The sequence below is a fragment of the Cygnus olor genome, chromosome 21 (genome assembly GCF_009769625.2).
Source record: "Cygnus olor isolate bCygOlo1 chromosome 21, bCygOlo1.pri.v2, whole genome shotgun sequence".
NCBI classification, from domain to species: Eukaryota; Metazoa; Chordata; class Aves; order Anseriformes; family Anatidae; genus Cygnus; species Cygnus olor.
The window spans coordinates 5,150,617-5,174,412 of record NC_049189.1 but is presented as its reverse complement, the minus strand read 5'-3'; the positions used below and the strand labels follow the sequence as shown (position 1 = coordinate 5,174,412).

The window sequence follows — 23,796 nt, the reverse complement described above, 5'->3', positions numbered from 1 at the left end:
ATACTGTCATAGGTGGGAAGATAGTTTCTTTGTGCTTCCTAGGGCTGAAATGCAGAGCTGGGTGTAACTTAGAGTGCTTACAGCAACTTAGACATTTCACTTCCCAACTCTAGCCCATTGCAAACCCTCTCCAGCCATGGCTGCCTGGGTCTGATTCAAGATTCAAACTCTTCGTATCTCCAGTGTATTAAAACAGACCTATCGGTTGTTCAGTCTCTCCTTCCTAAAGTGATGGCTTTTAGCAGAAGTCTATCAACAATACGGAAGGGCTGGGCTACCGTGCATTGCTGATGGGTGGAGGCATGCGCATAGGGACTTACCGTGGTGCAGCCGATGTGCTGGAACTTGTTCGCATTTCAGAGGCCTTTACATGCAAGTGCTGTAGCCATTCCAGCCTCTGGGCTGGGCTGGAAAGCAAAGGTCTCTACTGATTGCCTTCAAGACATGAGGGCAAAAGCTGCCCCTTTGATTTTTGGTTCCCGTCTGGGCGGGCTGATATTGACAGGCTCTTTTTTTTCTCCTTTATTTTCCAGCGTGAGATAATTAAGCTTCTCCTCGCTTAGGCAGAGATGGAGACAGATGTGCTGGGAAGAGCTGGTGTGCCCTCCCCCATGCCCTGCCTGTTGCAGTCTGACCAAGGGCCGCAGGCTTCTCTTGCTTGGTGACTTGTATGTCTCATTTCCTTGCCTTTCAGACCTGCTTCCTGCAGCCAATAAAGAGGCCATTCCATGTTGAAACCTCATGGCATCCTCTGGGACATTCATTTTCTTGCATTTCCCACGTGTCAGTAGGGAAAGAATGAAGTAGATAATGCAGGGGCTCATAAGAGAGAAGCTGTTGTGAAAGGCCTCTGAGCATCACAGCTGCCTGAAGCCTCTTGAATTTCTTGTCCAGCTCTTGTTGCTTGACCTTCCAGAGTTCTCAAACTGCAACAAGACTAGAACTGCACATGTGTTCCCTACTGTTACTTTTAGGTAAGCTCTTGTCTGCACCCAGACTTGTAGATTGAAACTATTTATATTCAGAGCCCGCTCTTGGGAAAGGTTTGAATTTTTTTTTCCTGGATCCAAATTTTGTGACTCTGACCATATCTCCTGATGGGAACCCAGTCTTATTGCTGAAATTTGGTCTGGTGAACAAAGCCTCAGAGTTCCAGGAGTTTGGTAAAGTGATGAAAATGTCACCAGGGCAGCTTAGGAGAGGACTCGTGTCTTGCATTCGTACAAGGGAAAGCAACAGTGCCCCCCGCAAAACAGATGCAGTACAAGGAGTGCTCTTCTTCCGTGCAATTTGCAGCACTGGTTGATAACTGTCTCAGTCCCTCACAGTGCCCCTTACTGCTCCATATCCATATTAATTTGTTGTCCCTTCACACTGTACCCTTTTGGGGCAGGGACCATCTTGCAGCATGTTGGAGGAGTGTTGTGTTTGGCTCTTCATCGGTGAGTACAGCTCCCCTTCTCTGTGGAGGAACCAGGATGATAATTGCAAGGAAGAGGTTAACAAGGCAGAGCTGAGCAGCTGAAGGTGAACTGCTGGAAGATAAAACAGGGCTTTGTTGAAAAAGCTCAAGGGATTAAGGATCATTAGTCAATCAGCATTTCTTTATTTCTGCAATTTAGCAGGAGTGCTTTTAATCCTCATTTATGAGGCTTAGTGTTTCCAACCCCCGGCTCTGCTCTTCAGTGCCTGGAGTAAATGGGGAGGAACCCTTTCCCAGGTGAGCATGGGAGGGACTGAGAGTCTTGGAGATGAGACACTTGATTCATTTCGGGTCACTGCATTTTCAGGCTTCTGTGTGATCTTGAGCAAGTCACTCAATTTGACCATCCACCTGCGAAATGAGAGGCAACATCGCTGCCCCGACTTACCTGAAGATGTGTAGTAAGTGTCACAGAGGGTAGATGCTGCAGGGGACTGCTTGGTGGTGGACTGGTTGTGCAAGTGATTGCCAAGAGGCTGCTTCATGGTCACAGCGAATTTGTGATCAAAGCAGCTTGAGTTTTTGTCATGGCTCAGTGACACAATTTATGATCCACTTTTCATTAGAGACCTAATGAGCCAATGACAATGGACTTGAAAGTTTTGAGGAGGTCATTTTTCAGAGTTTGAGCCTCTGGCAAACAGCTCACTGCGGTTCTAATAAAAATACGACCTGAGCATAATTGAGTACTCTCTGGACAGCTTTAAAGGTTGGACTGAGAAGTCAAGGGACAGCATTTCTTCTGGGAGATGTTCAAAAATTATTTGATCCTTTTTGTGCTGGCTAGTTTATGACTTTGTTGCTTGCAGACTTACAAAAAAAAAAAATACTGCCCTGACAAAGGGAACTCCCAGCAGCCACATCCAGGAAATAAGAAGAAGAAGAAAAAGGTACAGTCCAAGCCTCTCCATCTTCAAGCTGTGAATTTCTTTGGGCTAGCACAGGGTATCTTCTGTTGGGTCAGTTAGTTTGGGCTGCTCATGTGAACTCAAGTCAAGAGAGCTTATTGGTGATGACTAAAAATTTTCCAAACAATATTGTGAAAATCCCCCATCAAAATCAGTAAACTGAATTTAAGGGAGAAAGATGAAACAAAGAGTGGAGAATTATTAGTCTGTATCTTTCCCCTTCTTTAGTCCTCAAAAACAAGGTGAAGAGACCCATTTTCTGACTTACTGGGGTATTAACGGTGCACTGGTCTTATTACTTGTACCTTTGTATTCCTTCTTTATGCAACAGATCCCATGCCCCGGCAAAAATGGTTTTGTAGGTAATAGGAAGGGATTCTGATGCAGAACTAGAAGCAGATTTCAGATTTTACCTTCTTAATGATTTCAGTGGGGAGTTAGGGGTGTAAAGATAGTACTCATTATGTTGTGGTTTGTATGTTTAGGATGAGACTTCACACTGAGTCTTTTTACGCACTCAAGGATTTATATTTTATCTCTTCCCATAATTGCCTCCAGACTACTCCTTTCGGGGCTGTAGAACAGCAATAGATATTATCAACGTGAGGAAATTTCAGTTCTTAAAAGAGAGGTGGATTTTTTTTTCCACTGGCATAGCTGTGAACTGTAGGCTGCTAGAGCTGAATATCAAGTAGGTTTTGGGTTTTGGGGTGTTTCTTAGTCTGGGTTTGCAGCAGGTGGAAAGAACTATTATAGCAGGACCTTAAACCTGGGAAGAGGCAGTGAACTCTCTGTGTCCCTGGCAGTTATCGTAAGTAGCACCTGCAGCAGCACGGCAGAGGATGCTGGAAAACATTCTTTATTCTCATATAGCCATGAAATGCCTCTGTAGTTTGAGGCAGAATCAGTGGAATTACAGAAACGTGCATTTAGCTGAGAAGAATGAGGTAATAACAATTAAGAAAAAAACCCACTTGCTGATAATTCTCTACAAGTACAGCATGAAAGGAAAAGATTTAATTCCTATTGTAGCTCAACTGATTTCTTCTGGTGCAGAACAGTGTGCTGTTAGGCTAGATGCAGAGGCAGCCAGAACCTCCATGTGAATTAGTTAAGCTTTCTCTGCTTCTTTGGATTAAGAGGGGCATTTCAAACAGGATTTAAAAATTAGGAGACTGCTCAGTTTCCACAGGATAGGCCTTTATATGTATTCATTGACCATTTTTCTCTGTGTCTTTGTGAATTGTGTTTGAAAACCTAAGACAATAAGTTCGGAGTACAGCACACACAGATGCTCAGTCACTGTGATGATGGAAAGGTTTATGTCAAATAAAAGCAGTTGCTCATAACTTTCTGGGAAGATGGACAGAGAAAGATTGTTCTAAAATTGCAGCTTGTGCTAAAAGAAACACACAAGGTACCCAAGTGCATCATTACTTGTGGTATTGTTGTGTTAAGAGTCACACAAACATAGAGATAATCCTTCTACCTGTTCCTGCTTTCTTTTCCAAGTAAACACATACCAAATACTTCCTATAGCAGCAAGCAGTGCTGTTGCATAGATTATAGGGTTGAAGCAGGTTTCATTCTCTGAAGTAAAAAGAGCTTAGAATCCCGCCTAATGAAATCCGCAATTAGTTAAGGGACAGTAACATTCATTTTCTCATTCAAAATTCAATCCTTTTCCATTAAAATTACTACCTTAAACTGCATGGTCTATTTTAGATGATAATCTGTAAATAAGGACTGGCTAATGGCATTTTTGTTGATGGAAGTTAGCGCAGTGTATTTGAGGATACAATTCAAAGTCAAACAATTTCCCTCTTACAATTAATTCAGCATCACAGTGGTGCAAAAATATGCCGGTGTTATCAGCCGGTCCAGCATTGCTCATCAATTAAAGGATTGCTCATACAGCTCTTGCAGCACATCATAAAGCCTTTGTTCCCAGCTGATCAAAGCAGCACTTCACAGTGATCAGATGCTGTCAACAAGCAGTGATCCTCAGGGCACTTGTGGCTGTTCCTTCTTGCTTCTCTTCAGCAGGGAGCATTTGTGGCTCCAATTGTGTCAGCAAGAGGCACAGCTGGTTTTGCTCAGAGAATACAATTACATTCTAAATGTCTGGCAACAAAGGCATTAAAAAGAAAGAGCTGCATTCAGAGGCTTCTGGAATCGAGGAGCTGATAGCTGTCCTAGCACTCTGCGCACTCTGCACACTCTAGTGTAGCAGACGAGCTACAAATTTAACACCTTGGAAGGTTTCTGATGAGCTTCCAGCTAGCACACTTCAGACCACCAGCCCTGTGGCTGTTTAAGTGGTGCTCCCGCTGACGTCCTTCCCCACACTGCTTCGAAGGTAGGAGTGCAGGATAATGCTCGTGCTGTAGGCCTACCCCAACAGAGAGGGGGCAGCTTTCTCAGTGGTGACAAATGCCTGCTGGTGGAATGCGTGACTCTTGTTTCACTTCATAGGTAGTTAAATCCATGGTTCTGAAGCTTTCTCTGAGGGACAAGTGTAGGAAAAGATTCACAAGTGTTCCTCAGTATGGCTCGACTGAGTTAATGCAACTGTGTGATCACTTTCTGTTAATTTTTTTCTAGCCCCGTGTCAGAACCACTTTTTTACTGAAAGAACCGGAGAGATCTCCAGCCCTGACTATCCGGCACCTTATCCCCCACTCAGCACCTGCAGCTACAACATCCAGGTAGAAGATGGCTTCCTGATCACACTGGAATTTGTGGAGACCTTTGATGTGGAGACACACCCAGAGGTGTTGTGCCCCTATGATGTCCTTAAGGTAAGGTGAGGCTGTCTCACAGCCTTTGTGAGACAGGCTCAGCTCTTTTACTCCATCTTCCTCAGTCTGTGTCTTGCTCTGTCCATTTCAAGTTTTGTCTCTCTGTGTCTCTCCTCATTCATTTTTCTTCTCATCCCTTCAGTTTTGTTGTTCTGTTCTTTCAGAATCTTTCTTCTTTGGGAAATTCACCCAAAACACAAATGCAAGTTCACACGTCTGTGATGACTTCAAAGATTTTGGATCATCACAACTTCTGCCCTCATCACAGACGAGTGATGGCAGGGAACTCAGTTAAATCTTTTCCATCCAGTTTGCTTATTTATAAAATGGATCCAATAATCACTTCCCAGGAATTCTGTAGCATTTAGGATGCTTGGAGAAAAGGCACTCTGTGAGTTACTGGAGTGGCGAGTCATCACTCTAACCACCTGCCTTTCTTTTGTATGCTTTGCAAGAAAGGGCTATTAAAGTTCAGGGAGTCATTGTATTAAAATCATTTTGTTCTTCAATAAGCCTCACAGGGGAAGGAGTAAAGACAGTTTGTTTACCTTCTCCTTTTTAGATTAAAACACCCAAAAAGCAATTTGGCCCATTCTGTGGGAAGACTTTGCCTGCAAAAATTGAGACACAAACTAGTGCTGTGAATGTTACTTTCATAACTGATGTCTCGGGAGCACACACTGGATGGAAGATGAAGTACATGGCAGCAGGTGGGTAAGAGACCTCTGTGCAGTTCTCAAGTCCAAACTACTTTGGGATCTTCATTCTGGAAAGGTGTGAATAGTGCCTAAATAATCATGCTTTGAAGCAGTAGTTTCATACTTAGTTTTTGGTAGTGTATCTATTGAACAACGTATCTACTAAGTAGTTTACTTCTGAAGTAAAGTTTTAAGAGAATCCCAGAATTCCTGCTGGTCTTACAGTTAACCTCTAGTTTAAGCATATGATTTTATTTTAAGAAATAGGTTTCCCAACTGATGAAGAGTTAAGAGGTGTGTGTGTAGGCAACACGTACTGGGATAAGCCTGTCAGCATAGCCTGCCTCTGGAAGGTTGCTGCACACCTTTGATGTGAGAGCATCACAGTCAGTTCACAGTTTTTTCCCTCTGTTCTCAGTAATTGTAAGTCTGTGTCTGTGTGAGTGAAACGGTGCAGAGAAAGGGCAGAGAGTGCGTTGGCATCGTCCCACCGCCCTCCCCATGAGCCTTGAGCGGTAAATAGCAAAACCACTTTAAGGGGAATCCTGTGTTCTCTGGTTCGCTGCAGGTTTGCCATGCCCCAGTCCTGAAGCACCACCTCATGGTCACATAGCACCAGTGCAAGCGCAGTACACTCAGGGCGACCGCTACGCTCTCTCTTGTGACATCGGATATGTGCTGCTTGAAGTAGGTGAACCACGGCAGTCAGCCCTATTGGACTTAATTTCTTCGGGGTTAAACGTGTAGATGCCTTTTCTCATTAACAATTTCTGTTGCTCACATACTACAGTTACGAGGCATATTCAGTACACTGAATTTGCTAGCAATTGTCCTTTCTTTGATATGCTCCCCAAAGACCCGTGTTTCTGTGTTTGCCTGTGTGCATGTTTGCTGACGTTGTTTGAACACTGCTGCTTAGAGATTTGCATCTAATTATGTTGGAAGAATAGAATGATTTTACAAAAGATTTCATGGGAGCAACGCAGTGAGAATTTCTTGTTGTCTTCCATTTGTTATTTCATCTCTCCAGGGAAGTTAAAACTAGGATACTTCGTCATTCCTGCTGAATGCAGCATTTCACACTTGGTTCTTAATAGCATTGTGCTTCCCAGCAGGCAGTTTTGGAAGATGCTCTAGGCCATGTATGCGTACAGCAAAATTTTACAATCACTGTTAAGTGGCTGTGTTTTAGGGAAGCACACAGACTTACTTCAACAATTATTTTACAATCTGTCTGGTTTGGTAGTTCCACAAATTTACTGTTTATGTAGAAACAGAACACAGCTAAACTGATACGCCAGTTAGTGCTCATCAGGAAATGGATAAGAAATATGGATGTGTGTGGAAATAGATAAACATAGGCTATGTTCCGTATTGTCCTTGAAATGCGCTGACTGGTTCTGTGTGTTGTCATTACTGGAGACAAGGCAGCTATAAGTGGTAGAACTGCTACCTACAGCAAATGCCAATTAGCCTCAAATTTCTAGATAGGGTAACTGTCCCTCTCATTAACAGCCATCTACTCTGGGCTTTATTAGCACATTGAAGAGATTAACGAGGTTGGTGTAGGAATGACTTACTTTTCTCATTCAGAAAGTAGTGCAGCAAAGCAGTAGTAAAGACATTTTAAGCAAATAAAAATCTAGTTGCTGTGTTTTTGCCTTATGAGTGAGCAAAGAAATGTGTAACTGGTGCTGTGTTTTCTCTAATTAACACTGTTAATTTGATGTGAAAGTAATATGACCTTTTATTTCCATTCACGCTTCTTGGAGAATGAAAATGTTGTGATGTCTTTTATAGCGGAATGCCAAAAGAATGCTTCTTGGAACAAACCAATGGCAAAGTGCATTAGTAAGTCAGTGCTAATATTTGTGAATTGGAAAATTTCTGTGTAAATATTTGTTTTAAGAATAACAGAAGAAATACATTTCTTCTGCTTGGTAACCATCCCCTTTCTTGTCAAAGTGCATTTTGTATTTGTAAGTTAGATGATGTTTCTATTTCTACCATTCTTTAAAATCTCTGAAAAATAATGGTGGTTATTTCAAAATAAATAAATAAATAAGATAGTCCTTGAAATACCTGCACTGTCTTCTAACAATTTTATATAACAACATCAATTTTAAGCATTATTATTGGAGAAAAACAACTGAAGTACTTGTACTCATAGAGATGTATCTTTATTTTAGTGAGTATGTATTCCTTAGTAGATGCATTAGTTTTTTTCTGCATATGTTGTACATTGTGAGAGCTGCACAGTCACAGCTAGTCTCATACACGGGGGTGCAGATTTTCTGTGAGAAAACCACAGCCTCCCAGTACTCAACCATGGTGTTACTAATGTCTGTCTTCCTGCCTAATTTGAGCACAGAACCTTCACTAGGATTTCTGTTCCTGGATATCTTGAGGAAAGAGGCCTTGTACCATTTCCTGAAGATCACAGCTGAAATCTTGCTTGGTTAGGTTGACGTTGAGCCTACTGGCTTTTGTTTTGTTTTTGGTTTAATATATATGTTTTTGAATTGCTTTAGTTGTTGACTGTGGTCAGCCTGAGGAGATGGACAACGGTGCCTTTACATACCTTACGGGCCCTGAGAAGACCACCTACAATGCTGAAATTCAGTACCACTGTGAAACCCCCTTCTACATCATGAAGGCTAACAGTAACGGTAGGTCATGAATGTCAGCTTCAGAATGGTTCCTGGTTCTCTTGGCATGAAGAACGCATGCACCTGACTTACATAGACGTACCTGTAAAAGTCAGCAGGACCTTTCCAAAACATGGTGTAAAGGCTGAAAACTTTGGGAAATGTTTTTTGCCTCTTTAAGGACTTGTACGTAGGCGTACTGCAATGTCCCCAGGTGGGCTCAACTCAGTAACAGCTGGGAGCTTAACACATTTTTATCATTCCCCAGTTAGTGGCATTACACGCCTGCCTGGTAGTGAAGGCTTCAGGAGTATTAGATCCTGAGAACAGCCAGAGGGGAAGTACATGATACAGTCACTTTCTGATGAGTGCAGTAAACTTGAAGGAGCCCTAAAACATGACGACACTCTACAGACATTGTCAGACACTTCTGTATTGCTTGAGAACTATGCCCAGCTATTTTATTCACTTGGTTTTGTTTTCTCTGAGATGCAGGTAAATATATATGCAGTGACGACGGATTCTGGAAGAACTCCAAAGGAGAAATAACACTGCCTGTCTGTGAACCAGGTACTGTACTGATGTATTAACATTGTTGGAATTAGCAGTTACAGAAGAATCATAAAGCTGTCATCTAGCACTTAACTGCTGTTACACAGTCAGGCTTTGTTACAGAGACGCGACTGTACATAGGTCCACGCTGAAGGAAGCAGCTTGTTTTTGAGGTAACAATTCTAAGTGCATCACATTGGAACTCAAAAATTCTCGTGAAGAGGCGCAACTCTATCCTAAACTCCAGCCTAGTGACCTATAGATGCTGGGCTCTAACGACGTTACTCAGCTAAGCTTTTCCATTGTTTATGTACCCAGCTAAGTGATAGATGTCATAACACACATCTTACAGTTTAAGTACCTTTAAGTTGATGAGGCACTTCATTTTAGAATGTTCGTTTCAAAAATCAGACTACCATCTTTATGTTGCTCTGATTTTCCAAAACGGCAAGTGCAATAATAGCTGTTCAACAGGGAGGAACAATAAACTAAAAATGTTCCAATAACGACAGTGTGACTGGCACGCCTAATAGTTATCCATACTGACCTTATATTTTTCTGTTAAATTGTTCACTGTTTTTAACAAGTCTTGGTCTTACCTGAGGTTCTCTATTGCTGCTGGCATTGGAGATTAACGCCAGAAACTCTGTAGTTCAGTTCCCCTTGAAGAGAGTAAAAAGCTGAACCATTTACTCCAGTTCCATTCTCAAGAATGCAGTTTCATAACTAAATAAATTCTTGTTTTTCAATTGCTTGGAATTGTTTTTGACAGGAAAATTGAACCAGTCTCCAGAATTATTTGAGAGGGGGAGAAAGCCACTGAATACCCTTAATGCAGAATATGTTTTGTTTGTTTTTAGATGCTCAAACTGCTAAATTAGTTACGCCGTAAAATTACTCAAGATATGAGAATGAGTTTTGGGAGAAACATTTTACAATATAAAAGCCTAATTGTTCTTATCTTTTAGATTAGAATGTCCATATATTCCAATTACCTTAATTTACATTTAGAACAAATGCATTGAGATCTCTACACCCAAATTCTTAAGCAAAACTCTCTCTCTTGATTATAGAACTTTTCCAAAGGCTGTATGTTCTACTGACTAATGAAAATTGTACACTAAATCAAATATTCATTTGGAAGCAATTTTACCGTTCAGAACAATCTAGGAATTACATTTAGAATCATTAACTTAATTTTACCCATACCAGCATAATGAATCAATGTCCGCATCTTTAAATGTTAATATTTATTGCTGCATTCTTTGTTTTTGCAGTTTGTGGAATGCGGAGAAGTGGAACTCTGGAACGCATATATGGAGGAAGGAGAGCCAAGCCTGGAGAATTTCCCTGGCAAGTGATGTTAATTACTGAGCATGGAGGTTTAGGAGGTGGTTCGCTTCTGTACGACAGCTGGGTTTTAACAGCTGCTCATGTTGTAGTTGGGCAGAGAAACCCCTCAGCTTTGAGGATTAAACTGGGGATTTTGAACAAACGTTCAGATCACTATGAAGAAACCTGGGCAGAAAAAATTTTTATTCACGAAGGTTACAAAAATGATCCTGTTGATTTTGACAATGATATTGCATTGATTAAACTGAAACATAAAGTCCCAATCAGTACCAATATTACACCCATTTGTTTACCAGGAAAAGAAGAGAGATTTCAAATGAAAGCAAATTACATGGTAGCTGTATCAGGCTGGGGAAGGACTGAGACTAGGAGTTCTTCCGTTGCACTGCTGTACACCGAGTTGATAGTTATCAGTCAGAAAGAGTGTACAGATGCATATGCAAATAAGTCATTTAATGGAAAACCTCTTGTGGTAACAGAAAACATGCTGTGTGCTGGAGCTGAGGGAGGGGGCAGAGATGCATGTAGTGGGGACAGCGGAGGACCACTGGTGTTCTTAGATGCTCAGACCAAAAAATGGTTTGTTGTTGGCATTGTGTCCTGGGCTTTAGACTGTGCTGTTTCAGGGCAGTATGGGGTCTATACAAGAGTAACCAATTACATCCCTTGGATTGAAAGCACTATTTCAAATAATTCTTAGTAGACTGTTATGTGAAGTCATACCAGCTCTTCACTGTTACTTTGATTACAGTACTAGCTAGAATATTTAAATACTTGAAACACCACTAAACCTTTAAATGTTTAACTTTGTCATTGAGCTTAACTTTTGTTTATATATTATATAAAAACAAGCACTCGAGTATCCAAACAATTTTCATCTCTGTATTTTCTTAAGGGCTGTTAAAAGATCTTTAGGTCTATGACAGTTTTGAAATTTCAAGAAACTTGAGACTTGTGTTGCTATTTAAAAATACAGTTAACAAAATTTTGTTTTCTTTCAAATAGCATTGTGGATTCTTGTAGGACTGCAGCATTACCAACTAGCATTTGAATGAACACACAGCCACTGAAAGCATGCGGAGCATCAAGGTACTTTAAACCACCCCCCAGTGTACAGGGGTAGCTGAAGGATCCCGGTTGTACCAGCAGCCCCCAAGTTGGAGAACACTTGTACAGTGCTCTCCTCTTCAGAGAAACCTCACAGGCTCTGTAAGTAACTGCCCTATTAAGCATAGGTACAGCTGTACAATTCTTGCCTTAAAGGGCTTCCTGCTGTCAGCTGCAAAACCTGTTTCTCTGAACATAGCTCTATATAAAATAAGCTTTCACCTTTGAACATATAATTTCAGTACAGCATCAGCTGACAAGATTGTCAGAACTAAAGTGGGAGCAGTTCCACATTTTCTACAGTAACTGTTTTTACTAAGTGTGTAAAAATGGCATATCCCCTTACACTTATCTAAAATTCCTGTTTCTTTTATACCACATTCTTTTGTTAGTTATATTATCGTAGAAAATGAAATCTCTTTAAAAAAAGACTCCAAACACTTCAATATAATAGCAATAGCATTTTATTTACTTATAAATACTAGAGTATGCAAAGCAGTTAGAAAATATTACTAAAACTTGAAAATTCTTCTAAAACTTTCAGAGATTTTGTCTGAGGGACAGGGAAGGCTAAAATTATTAGCAAAGACTCAATGCTGCCAACCCATCTGCTAAAACCTAGGACTGGACTTAAACAAGTTAAACAAAATTAAAGCCATGCTAATTACAAAAACTTACCATACAGTTCCTTGCAGGGCTGTCACAGTTAGTCTTTGGAGGTCCAAGAATACCATTTTTAAGTGTTACTCAGCAGAAGTAGCTGGTAATAGTGCAAGTGCTAAAATGCAAAATTCACAATGGTACAGAGTTTGGAGATTATTCTGACTTGGTGCAGGAAAAAAAAAGATCTAAGCAACTTTTTGCAGTGGGATATGAACAACAAGCGCAGGACTAATTTTCAGCCTGAGTGTTTGCCAACCCCCCCCCTTTAAAATGTATATTGAGACCTAGATGATTTAGTACTGCAATTCAAGTGGAAAACTAACAGTAGTGCAGTTTGATCAACTGTTTAGATGGTCTTTTATTCACAAACCTCAGTATAATATTCAGTAATTGAGATATAACTTGAAAAGTTAAAGAGGTTAAAAACCTGAGTAAATCCATACTCAGAACTTGCATAGCCACAGCGCAGTAGTACAGTGTATAAGAACATGGATCAAGCTTCAGTGGGCTTCAAGTGCAAGTAGGTTAAACAATTCCTCAAGCTCCTGCTGCCCGTGGAAATAATTTTCTAACAACTTCCCCTGAAACATCCTGCTCTTTGTTAAGAAGCTGCTTCTTGTTTGCGCTTTTGCACTTGGAGTAAACATTGTTTTCCAGATAAGACTTCTGACAAAATCCACATACATTCAACTAATGCTTTATTCAGCTGGAAAGTCTTTTCTGTGACTAGTTTTAAAAATGAATTTAGAGCTTTCTTTTGAGCTAGAAGTGTTGCAGAACCCTACTTCCCATCAAGTGGACTGGTTTAAAAATACAGGTTAAAAGCCTACATCCCCAAAGGAGATGCCACGGACAGAAATACAGCTGACAGTGTTTGTTCCCCCACCCCCCCCCTTAACACTTCTGATGAACCCCCCCCCAACTCCAACTCCTGAAAAAATAAGTAACTTTCCTTGGTATAGATGCAATCTGGAGGGAACTGCTTACCATTCTAGGTGCAGACACCCAAACTTGTGGGAACTGGATTTTAGATATATACGCATCACTGAACAATGCAAAAATACAATGGCTTAAGGTTGGGTGTCAGGTATCGATACATGATGAGTGGTGGCTCCGTTTGACTTGTCAACTTTTAGAGCATGCTTATCTGAAACAAACCGAATTACTGCAAAAAAAAACTTTACAGAAGTTCATCTCAAAAGGGTAAAATTAATTAACCGCTATGAATTCTTTGCATTCAGGGCTGCAAAACAAAGACACATATTACTTAAATCAGTTTTATTTAAGAATTTCCTACAGTGACAAATCTTATAAAAAGCATCCAAACACGAAACTGCAGCAAACAGCATTCTTATGGATATCTTACACAGTGGAGCTTCCACCCTGAAGAGGCACACTGAGCTCGCTAGTGATCTCTGCTGCATGAGCTACTGCAAAGCACACCACAAGCTCAATGTTCTCATCGCAAACCCCATCATCTTCAATTCACATTACCACACTTACAAATCATTAACAGAAAAAAAACACACACCATACAGCATTCACAGCAGTTGACATAAGGGAAAAAAAATACAAATATTCGTTTCACATAAACACATTCAACTAATTGATTAACTAGGTATAAAACCCACTTAAAGTCTTCCACATATGGATGTCCTTTGAATGCAATAAACACTCGTACTTTATTTGCTATCATTGCTCTCTGCACACTCTCTCACCAAAGCCACAGGATTGAGAGACATCTCGCCAAGTAAAATAAAATCCCATAATGCACCACCAGGTCTCTGCATGCGCTCTCTCCTTTATCTCGCACATACCAGCCCTCTCATGCCTCGGCACCACCATCAATCCCACACAAGGTTTCAAAAGTTCAAACAGCCTTCTGGTTCCATCTCACAGCCTTGCGTTCATAGCGTTGATACGACTCCATGAAATAAAGAGTAGCGGATAAAAATGGAACACCCACCGTCTAAGACGCAGCATGTGCAGTGTGATGAAGTATTCTTGGATGAGAAAGCATGTAGACAGAAGTATTCCTAAGGCAGAATATTTACAGCACTGCTTTCAATGAAGTGCTTCTTCCATACACATTTGAAATGAGATGAACTGCGGAGATTAAATGAAGCCTTCATATCGTACTTTAGTATGGAGGGGAGACAGTGTTAAAAAAAAACAAAACAACAAAACAACCAACAAACAAAACAGAAAAACGACACTGTGTTCTCCAGTTGGGGCACTTGGAGATTCTTATGGTGGGAGCAAATTAAAAACAAGAGGGAGAGAATGCTGTTTCTGACCAATGGTTTCCATTTTGAACATGCAAAGAATTCAGGTAGCCAGGAAACAAGGGATAAAGTACTACAGGAGAAGCCTTTCCTATCGATTGTAGTGTTAGTTTACCTATCAGGCAAACAGCAGTCCACTTCCAAACATTCAATATTCCAACAAGTTAAGTAACAAAACTTATAAAATTCCTTTTACCTTTCTTCTTTTTTTTTTTTTTACAAAAGAAAAATGTCAAAAATACTGCTGAATATACTGCACATTGAACAAACTGATTTGGAAAACTTTAGTATATATGTAATTTACAGTATACTTACCATGAGTTAGAAAAATTTGACTTCCCACCATAGAGTCAGTATCAGAGCCCACTGCGTCTACATTCCCCAGCCTGACGATTTGGAATCCATGCTTGAACCAAAGCCTCCGTTAAACCCACTGCTGGAGCCCGCGTTCGAGGCTGAGCCCCAGCCTATTGCTGCTCCCGAGTTGGAACCACCGTAAGAGTTATTTCCTGAACTAAACCCCTGGTTCTGCTCCCGCTGCATGTTGCCTTGAGGCTGGTTGTTTCCCGACGGCCCTGACTGGTTCTGCTGGCTGGCCAGCATGCCCATCATTCCCCAGCTGCTCTGCAGGGCTGCCTGCGCTGCTGCCATCATGGCAGGGTTGATGCTAAAGGCTCCGAAGTTCATTCCCCCACCCATGTTACTGCCCTGGTTGTTACCCAGTCCTCCCCCGCCTCCCCTGCTGTTGCCAAACCCCCCCTGATTCCCAAAGCCTCCCGGATTACCACCAAATCTTCCACCTCTCTCTAACTGTCTATTGCTATTGTGCTTAGGTTCAGCATTGGATATATGTACGCTGATTCCTTTAATGATCAAGTCCTCTCCACAAAGAGACTGGGCAACCTATAAGAAATAAGGGATTAATTAAATATAGGTTATTCCTTTTTATTTTAAAAATTGTTAGCAGTATAAGACAAAAAGAAGCCCACAAGATTCTGAGCAGATATTTAACCTGCAAAAGAAGTGTATGGATACTTAATCCAATTTGAGGTGTTTTATCTTCACACTTGCTACTGCACTAAGTGCAGAGTAAAATCAGTCTGTACAAAAGCATCTGAGTAACCCTACATATTTCAGTAGATCAAGTCAAGCTAATTCCACTGGAATTTGCAAGACAGCGGACAAAGGCTTCATGACATTCCAGAAATAACAGACTATCAACCTGAAACACAGGTCGCCTAAATTCAAGGTTAAAATATTTTAAGACATACCTGATCATCTGCAAATGTAACAAAAGCAAAAGCTCGGAAGGGTTTAGGAATGAAGACATCTACCACTTCTCCGTACTGAGCAAAGAACTGCTGGAGTTCATCTGCTGTCATGTCCTCAGTGCAACGCCCAACGAACACTTTTCTGCTGCGCAAAGGTTCGTCGGGACTTTGCTGGAGAGAATTGAAAAGAGCAATTAACAAAAGTCACGATTACTGAAGAATTTAGCAACTTTCTCATAAAGGCCCCTTTTAACCTAGGCTATCCTACAGACTGACAATTAAGGATTTGAAAGTTTAAGACTTAAGAAGTTCTGTTCAGAGAGAGCACCTGGTACACTCCGCACCCTGGTACAGATCAACTGTTGCTACCTTTGTTTCCAGTTAAGGACAGTGGCAAAGCCAGTGCAGGACACGTCATTCTGCTGTACGTAACTGCATATATACATATGGGAAATACACAAACAGAAGCTTTGGATTTGTTCTCAATTCAACAAAAGACTCATTCTGATCTCTCCTAGGTTGTAAATTCTGCCTCCTTTATTATCCATTTATTCACACAGCAGACAAGTTAAGCAGGTACTGCTTGATGGTAAAATATGTTATTTTCAGGTTTTTATCTGTACTCAATTCCCCGATGTAACTAGCTATTTCCCCAACACTGCTTTTCGCTCCCTGTCCACCCACCTCCTCGTTATTTTCTTTCCCTGCTCTCACCTGTCCTGTCTATTCACAGACTCAAAAGCCACATCCAAGAACGGATAGTTACTCTGTTCATCTGCTCACTTAACACAGTTGCTAAAAAAAAGTGTACTTGTGAATGTTTGGTAAAATAAAATTGGCAACATGAAAGTACCTTCGAATTGGGAAGCTTACAGTCACACCATCTTCCATCTATCATGTGTCGCTGAGACATTACTTTCACCTGGGTTTCATAATCCGTAAACCGAACAAAACCAAAACCTTTTGAGTGACCAGTTTTAATATCCTTCTTAACCTACAATAAAGAAGACGACTTTTAAAAAGAACACAGTAGCATTGTGTGCTCGTATTTGTGACATAATAATCAAACTATTTACCAGTCACCTCCTCTATCACCCTTGATATTAAGATCACCAGGAAAGAGTACACACAGAGTTTTGATTACCCCGTTGCATACGCAGAATCACAGGATGTTAGGGATTGGAAGGGACCTTGAAAGATCATCTAGTCCAATCCCCCTACCTTTTCCTAGGAAACTAACTCTAAAGCTCTGTAGTCACAGCAAAGGCCTGCGATGCCTACAAGTTTAAATTAATTCTAGTTGCTTTGAGCCCAAATATTAGCATACTAAACCAGCGTAACCCAGAACAGGATAGAAATATTTTGTAACATTGCGAGGGCATAGCCATACATTCTGTTTAAGCGATGCAACCACCAAAGGGGCAAACAGGCACGGCTGCACACAGGAGGCATCCATGTAACAAAAGGTAAAGAAGAAGCTGAGTGTCTCAGGGTCAGGTGAGATCCCCCTTTTATGAGGATAAAAATATCCTGCATGAAAAGAGAAGACAAGAAAACTGCAGCAAGCTTGTCTTGTGACTTCTCTTGTCAAAGAGCCCTCGTGCCTGACCAGGTCAATCTCAGCCACCAAGGCCATTGAGGTCCCAGGCACCTGCACAGGCCAAGCAGCGCCAGGCGTGCAGCACAGCGTGCTCAGAGCTGAGCTAGGAGATGCCATACAGGCTACATGCAGGTAGCGCTAACACGGGAGTAGCCACCAGCATGGAACATGCTGATCCTGAATGAATTTATTAAAGTTCTGTTTGAAAGTTTATCAGTCTTGTAAATGTTCCCATCACAACCTCCAGTTCCTTAACAGATCTATATAAACACACACATATTCAGCTGCAACAGCTAATATAAATTAAAGAGCTCTTAAAAAAACACTGTACCCATTAAGTCCACCTGCATGAATTACCACTTCCAAAGACTCCTGTCTCTGTACCTACGCAAGCCTGCAGCTACAAAGCTCATGGAACAAAACACCACCTAGGAACAGACACACGGTGCTTCAGATCTGCTCTGAAATTACATGGTTCCATTTCTTTCCACTGGCTTCATCTGACGACTGCTTTCTGAGTAACATCCCTCCTTACTTGAACTGCAAAAGGATTTTACCTGCACCATGAGAACTTCTCCAAACGTACTGAAGTACTCCTTTAAGTCTTGCTCAGTGGTTTTCCAGGGTAAACCTAGGACTATCAAATCTGAAGTCTTCTGTACTGCTCGTTTTACTTTCACAGCCGACGATGCATCTGTTTCATCCATTTTTCTCTTATTATCTGAATATAAAGATGTACATTAGAAATCATCCTCGTAAGTCTGGAAACTGCTTCCACTAATTATGAACAGCATGGTATAAAACCATAGAATACAATGAGAAAAAGCAGGCTAGATGAACATGTGCTTGCTGCTGGTGCTTATTATGATGATCCATAGCCAACTGTCTGCAAGTATAAGGAGAGAAAAAGAGAACAGTCTACATTTAATTCTTCCTCAAAAATGCAACCTGACTGAGCTTGTGTTATTTTACTGAAGTACTATCCAGTAACACTCAGAGTCCTATGTGGACGTGGACAAGACAAGTGTTTTAAACAAGAACTTTAAAAAAATATTTTGGAAGAAACGTGCATGTGTGTGTATCAGGCTGCTCTTCTGAGCATTTGTTTCAAAAAGTACCTCTGACCAAATCATGGCTTGAAGAGAGGCATCTGTGAGTACACCGAGATGCCAGTACACGGCAGCCTTCAGAAGGTCTGTATTAGACTGCAAACTCTTTCAAAGATAATGCAAAACTTTGTCACTATACTGCCTCTCCAGCTAGAGAATTAAAAAAATTAATGCACATCTGAAAACTCAGTGGAATCAACTTTACTCTGCAGGACAGACACATGATTAAAGTCACGGAACTTTTGTAAATCAGAGGTTTCAAAGCAGTTGCTGCCATGTTAAATTAGCAGCAGTGCACACGGACCTCTTCACTATAAAGGTACGCTTGTCCAGAAGTCTGAAGGAACACTGACAAACCTTTGGGATAATTAACAACATAGACCAGGTTTCCCCAGCCCGCCTCCGGGGCGTGCAGAATCCCCTCGACCAGCCGGACGCCCCTCATGCACTGCGACACCGGGTTCCTGTAGCGCAGCCCGCACGCCCCGGGGAACTGGGCCGTCACCGTGGACAGCAGGACGGTGCCGTCGTCCTCCGAGGGGATCTCGATGGGCTCGTCGTTCTCATCCTCCGTGACCCGGATATACTCCGACATCTTCGCTGGGAGTCACTAAAGCGTGCAAGGGGGAAGAGGCATAAGCGATCACCCTCTGCGTCCCGTGGTTTTCACCTTTCCACCCTTACGGTGCAAGCCCCCCGCGTTTACCACACGACGGGGCACACAGAACCCCCTCAGTCACCGCTCTCAGCCTCGGCCCTGCCGTACCAAGGCCCCACGGCGGCGGCTACCGGGGCCCGGCGAACTTCCTCAGGGCCCGGGGCCGGGCCCAGCCGCCGGGGAAGGGCTGTGGGGAGCCCCGACCCCTTCAGCCCCCCGCCTGCCGGCAGCCTGGAACCGAGGGGACCCCGAGCGCTCGCTGCCGCCCCCCGCTCACCGGGCACGAAGGGAGCGGCGTCTCCGGGAGCCCTCAGCCGCGCACCGTCCCGCCGCCCTCCGCTGGCGCCGCACAAAATGGCGGCCGCGGCCCCCCTCAGAGGCCGGGCCGGGCCGCGGGGCGAACCACCCGCGGCGCGGGGGGGGGGGTGAATAGGGCGGCGGGGACGCGCCCGGCCGCGGGGAGCGCTACGGGACCGGGGCCGCGGCTCCGCTCGGCTCCATACGGAGCCTCTGCCCACGGAACCGGGACGGCGGCGGCGGCAGCAAGCGGGGAAGGGGCGGCTGCCCGTACTGTTGCTCCCCCCCCCCCCCAAGGCACCGGTGGTATGGCCCGAGCCGCGCCTGCGCCGCGCGTGGGGCTGCCGGGAAGGGGCGGCGGCTCCCTCAGAGCCCCTTCAGAGCCCCCCCAAGGGGACGATGGCGGCCCAGGCGTGTAGCCCTCCAACGGCACCTTCCTGCCCGTGGCTGCCCCGCCTGCCCCCGCCGCAGGTTCCCCCTGCCCGTCCTGTGAGGAGCTGGATTAGCCAGGGCGGCCAGCGGCACCTCAGTTCTAGGGTCGTGTTTGGGGGCTGACAGCCCCTCCTGCAGCTGTGGTTCTTGCTCAGAATTCATTAATTCCTTCAGGTAATTTGTTCTTGCCTTTCTCCCCTGAACGGGGGGAAGCAGTGGGGTCAGAGCAGCGTCCTGCTCTGGCCTTACGTAAAACAGTTTTTAGGATTGGTAGAAGTTTTTTTAAAAAAGGTGTAGTAGTTCTAACACTGTCCTTTAATACTTAAGGTTTGCCATAACATGACTTAATACTAGACAGAGTCTATCCGCACTTAATGGAAAGGCTCAACAGTTAAACCTCAATATACAGTATCAAACTTAGGAACTCCAAAGCCACAATGGCCAAGGCACACTCACGCCACTTTTCTGACACTTAAAAAAAGCTCTGCAGAAGAGCCATCTGCATGTTTTCCCAAACTGCAGTCACAGCTGCTAGCTAGGGAACAGCGGTGACCCTTCTCTTCTCTTTTAGCTTATACAAGTTGTGCAAAACAGCCACCTGGAGAGAAAAAACAGTGGTGCCAGGAACATGGTGATTCCCACCTGGCCTGGTTCCTTTTCTAAGGCTAATTATCTACCTTTTGTACCATAATCCTCAAGATAAACTCCACAGTTTTGTACTTCACAGTGATAACACTGTAAAGCTATAAATCAGTAGCTATTCTACAGTTTTAAATATTTTGTGTCTGGATAATTGCCATTTCACATCTCCAAGTTATTTTATTCTGATACTTCACTAAATAAGCATATCTGGTCCATTAATCAGTTACATTAGTTGCAAATTACATCAGAGACATCTGTAACACAACCCGTTTCTGTTTAAAGAAAAACATGAACAGGAAGCCACACAGGGTGGTTGGTGGTAGGATTGCAAAGTCCTGCCTGCCATCACCATCGGATGAGAGAAAAGCATACTGCAGAGCTTACTCCAACCTGCTCAGTTCTGGGACTTGACCAGTGGGCTGCACCATGCCACCTTAACGAAAATAATTCTACTACCTTCTTATACCTCCTGGCTTCCCACCTGCTCCCTTGCGCCACTCATCCAATCCACATGTGGGGTATGTGACCGTCCTTGCATTGCTCCTAAAAAATAAAAATAAGAAAACTTATTAGTAAAGATAGAGACCCTACTGCTAAGAAAGGCTAACCCAGTCCCTTGCATCAATTTATACAGAACTCCTGAGTATTTAAGATTCCCACTGAAGATTTCTTTAGTTGGAAAAGTAGGCTGCAGCACCACTGAAACCTAGCTCATCTACGCCCTTTTTTACCTTAGTCTCGGTCTTATTTAATTACCCTTTCCCATTAGAGTTCTAAGAGGACCTGACAATACACAGACTAACAAGATAAGCTAGTGCTCCACCTAAGCAGGAGAAATTCCTACATTTTCTAGCTATCCACAGTACACATCCCAAACCCAGTTATGGCGTTGCCAAGTCAGCACGGAGGCATCCAGCGTTGTTTGAACATGCTGTGAGGACTGAGTGTAATTGCAGCATGTCAACATTACCTACTGCACTATTTCAAGTCAAAGCTATAGTTTAGCAATCATGCTATTTGAAGAGGTTGTCATGGCATTCAGCCAAAGTGACCTCTATCTAGCAAATCATCTGGTGGTAATTTCATTAATGAGCAGAATAAGCATCAACTCTGAACTAGATTCTGTGCAGGCAAGAGCCTGGAGAGAGCAATGAGCTCAATGCAGCTTGCTGCCTGTAAAACAGGCAGGGGAAGGAGGGTAATTACAACAGGGACTGTTGCCTCTGGAGCTTGTTCCTCAGTTTTTGCTACAAACAAGCCTAGAATTAAACAAATGTGACTATCCATTTACTGTAAAAACTGGGATTCTTACAGTGCTTTCCTTCTGTTGCTTTGCTTTATGATTAGATTTAAGTTAAGCAATTAGCAGTGGTATTGCTCTTGAAGTAACTACACCAGTGGGCACGCAGCTAGTTAATTCACCAGTTCTCTCACACTGGCAATTCACAGTGCCCATGGGTGCAGACAAATGCAATACTGTGGTACTCGCCATCATGTATATTGAGTTAAGTGTGCCCACAGGCACAAAACAAAATGCAATACAATAACTATTTGCTGCTCTAGGTTAAGCGTGCTCATGGGTACAAGCAAACTGAGTGTAATGATCAGCTGTTCACTCTCCCCAAAGCACTTGGGGTGAAACATCAATGGGCATCTAAATATAACCTCATGATAAAAGGAAAAAGACAAACCAACAAAACGGGTACTGATAAACGGGGAGTGCTTGGGCCCATTTCTAATTTTAGTTAGATCAGTAAAAAAAAAAAAAAAAAAGCTTTAAATAATGATGGCTTATCAGTGCAGTCAGAATCTAGCCTGGTTTTGTCAATAGTTAATAAGCTGCATCGCTCACCCTTACTCAGTGGGAGTCTCTTTTTCACATAAAGTGTCTCCTGCTTTACTCTGAGTGGAAGGATGATGATCACATTTACCCCTCTCCAAGCATAAAACAAGCATTCTCTGCAGAAAAGTCTGAGCAACTTAGAAACATTGCATTCTCTGTGATGGTTCTCATTCTACATATATTTAGTGAGAAAAAAGAAAGAGAGCTACATTATCACTACCCCAAGGACGTGCCCTAAAGCAGCCTGCATCCTTTCCATCAGCCTTCCCCTGCTCCTTCATAAGCAGGGTCCTCTCTGCCACATGCACCAAGTAAAGCCCACCCTGAATGTAGTAACTGAAAGGAGCAGGTCACCCTTCGGTTACGTATTTCTTGTTGTCATTTAAAGCCATTTGAGCCTCCAGTTAAACAGGCTGTATATCACAGATGCCATTCCCCTGAAGGAACAAGATCAGTAGTATTTCATTTTCCTAGCTACAGTTGAAAATCCATTCACACGCATGCAAAAAAGAGAGCAGCGTTTTACAATACTTATCTTTCTCTCTTCCTCTTGGAAAAAGCTTTCACCACATGGACATTTGCAATAATTACTTCCTCTCCTCCCCAGAAATGCCTACCATAAGTAAAACTTTCCACACACAAGCAAAGGAGAAAAAAATACGCATATGTAAAAAAAGCAATCAAGAACCTTAACTGTGAGCTCCCCAGTACAAGTTATCCATCTCACCAGACCTTTTTTATTTTGTCTCTCCAAGCAGAGAATACACAGAGCCATACCTTACAGAGTCATAAGCACACCAGTCCCAGCCCCAGCTACCTGGCTGGTGACGTTCTGCCTCCTCTCCAGCTCCAAGCAGGCAGTAACAATCCCACCATCACAAACCCACTGTGGTGGTGTTAAATCACTCCCTGTCCCTGAGGGGTTGTTAAAACATGGAAGTGTTCGTTAATCTTCACTTTTTTTTTTTTTGTAAAGCCTTAAATGCTGAAGCCAATCTCACATCAGCTTTGCAGTAGTCTTACAAAGGAGATCACAAACATTATTCAACTTAGTTCATTTACAAGTTATCAATGTAAAAATTTACTAATGCCTAGCTGCCTAAAACAACTACTTACAGCAAGGCTTCTGTTAAACAAAACAAGCAGCTTCCACCCATGTAAAGTACCTGGAAAGATCACTTAGTCCATTGTTCTCACAGCAACGCTCCTCCTAATCCCCTTAGTTAAAGCAGCTTCTAAGACTTCATTACAGTGCCTGACACATTTCAGGCAATTTTTCCCATGATCCTAAAAAGCCATGATTTCAATTACCTCAAATTTAATGGTTTAGTCCTGTTCCTTAAAGGGGCAGAGTTTCCTCCTTCCTTATTTTATGTCCTTATTTACTTAACTCTTCCAAAACTGATTAAAACTGCTGATGTGGTTTTTTAAGCTCCCAGCAAACGC

At 42.7% G+C, this 23,796-nt stretch overlaps 2 protein-coding genes and 1 long non-coding RNA gene across 15 annotated transcripts in view; 2 read left to right on the top strand and 1 right to left on the bottom strand.

The window, feature by feature from the left end:
- The window catches only part of MASP2 (MBL associated serine protease 2), a 32,235-nt gene extending 20,954 nt beyond the window's left edge, over positions 1–11,281 (top strand). For 5 of the 10 annotated variants that reach the window (XM_040533508.1, XM_040533505.1, XM_040533504.1 and 2 more), the window contains 7 exons: positions 4,996–5,192; positions 5,755–5,902; positions 6,459–6,577; positions 7,663–7,741; positions 8,422–8,559; positions 9,034–9,108; positions 10,368–11,281. In XM_040533508.1, the coding sequence (XP_040389442.1) occupies positions 4,996–5,192; positions 5,755–5,902; positions 6,459–6,577; positions 7,663–7,741; positions 8,422–8,559; positions 9,034–9,108; positions 10,368–11,143 (1,532 nt within the window). In that variant the 3' untranslated portion in view covers positions 11,144–11,281. Of the gene's footprint in view, positions 1–533; positions 762–4,995; positions 5,193–5,754; positions 5,903–6,458; positions 6,578–7,662; positions 7,742–8,421; positions 8,650–9,033; positions 9,109–10,367 lie in introns of those variants that run through there. The other 5 variants (XR_005814123.1, XM_040533509.1, XR_005814124.1 and 2 more) reach the window with 5 other exon arrangements.
- A 2,195-nt stretch (positions 11,282–13,476) lies between these two features.
- On the bottom strand, positions 13,477–23,607 carry LOC121058229 (TAR DNA binding protein). Of its 4 annotated transcripts, none has more exons than XR_005814126.1 (7): positions 19,414–19,534; positions 18,836–19,088; positions 17,927–18,090; positions 16,623–16,763; positions 15,770–15,940; positions 14,814–15,401; positions 13,477–14,319 (listed from the first exon to the last, which is right to left on the bottom strand). XR_005814126.1 is itself a non-coding variant. In XM_040533513.1 (7 exons), exons 3-7 carry the CDS (start codon positions 19,071–19,073, stop codon positions 14,871–14,873), a joined length of 1,245 nt encoding a protein of 414 aa, XP_040389447.1. In that variant the 5' UTR covers positions 19,074–19,088; positions 20,964–21,050; positions 23,517–23,607; the 3' UTR covers positions 13,477–14,870. The 4 variants fall into 4 exon arrangements, 3 of the variants coding, with proteins under 3 accessions (XP_040389447.1, XP_040389448.1, XP_040389446.1); XM_040533513.1 differs by lacking the exon at positions 19,414–19,534 and adding exons at positions 20,964–21,050; positions 23,517–23,607 and having other exon boundaries at positions 13,477–15,401; XM_040533514.1 differs by lacking the exon at positions 19,414–19,534 and adding exons at positions 20,989–21,050; positions 23,517–23,607 and having other exon boundaries at positions 13,477–15,401.
- The window catches only part of LOC121058230, a 73,342-nt gene continuing 69,315 nt past the window's right edge, over positions 19,770–23,796 (top strand). Inside the window, exon 1 of the long non-coding RNA XR_005814127.1 lies at positions 19,770–20,039. This is a non-coding gene — a long non-coding RNA (uncharacterized LOC121058230). The remainder of the gene's footprint in view (positions 20,040–23,796) is intronic.

What these genes read in the sequence shown, in the direction of transcription:
- LOC121058229 (XM_040533513.1), bottom strand. Translation starts at nt 19,073, where the DNA reads ATGTCGGAGTATATCCGGGTCACGGAGGATGAGAACGACGAGCCCATC. An exon ending in GTAAGCTTCCCAATTCGAAG is followed by an intron (nt 15,941 to 16,622) that starts GTACTTTCATGT and finishes AATTCTCTCCAG; the next exon opens with CAAAGTCCCGACGAACCTTT. An exon ending in TTACATTTGCAGATGATCAG is followed by an intron (nt 15,402 to 15,769) that starts GTATGTCTTAAA and finishes TATTTCTTATAG; the next exon opens with GTTGCCCAGTCTCTTTGTGG.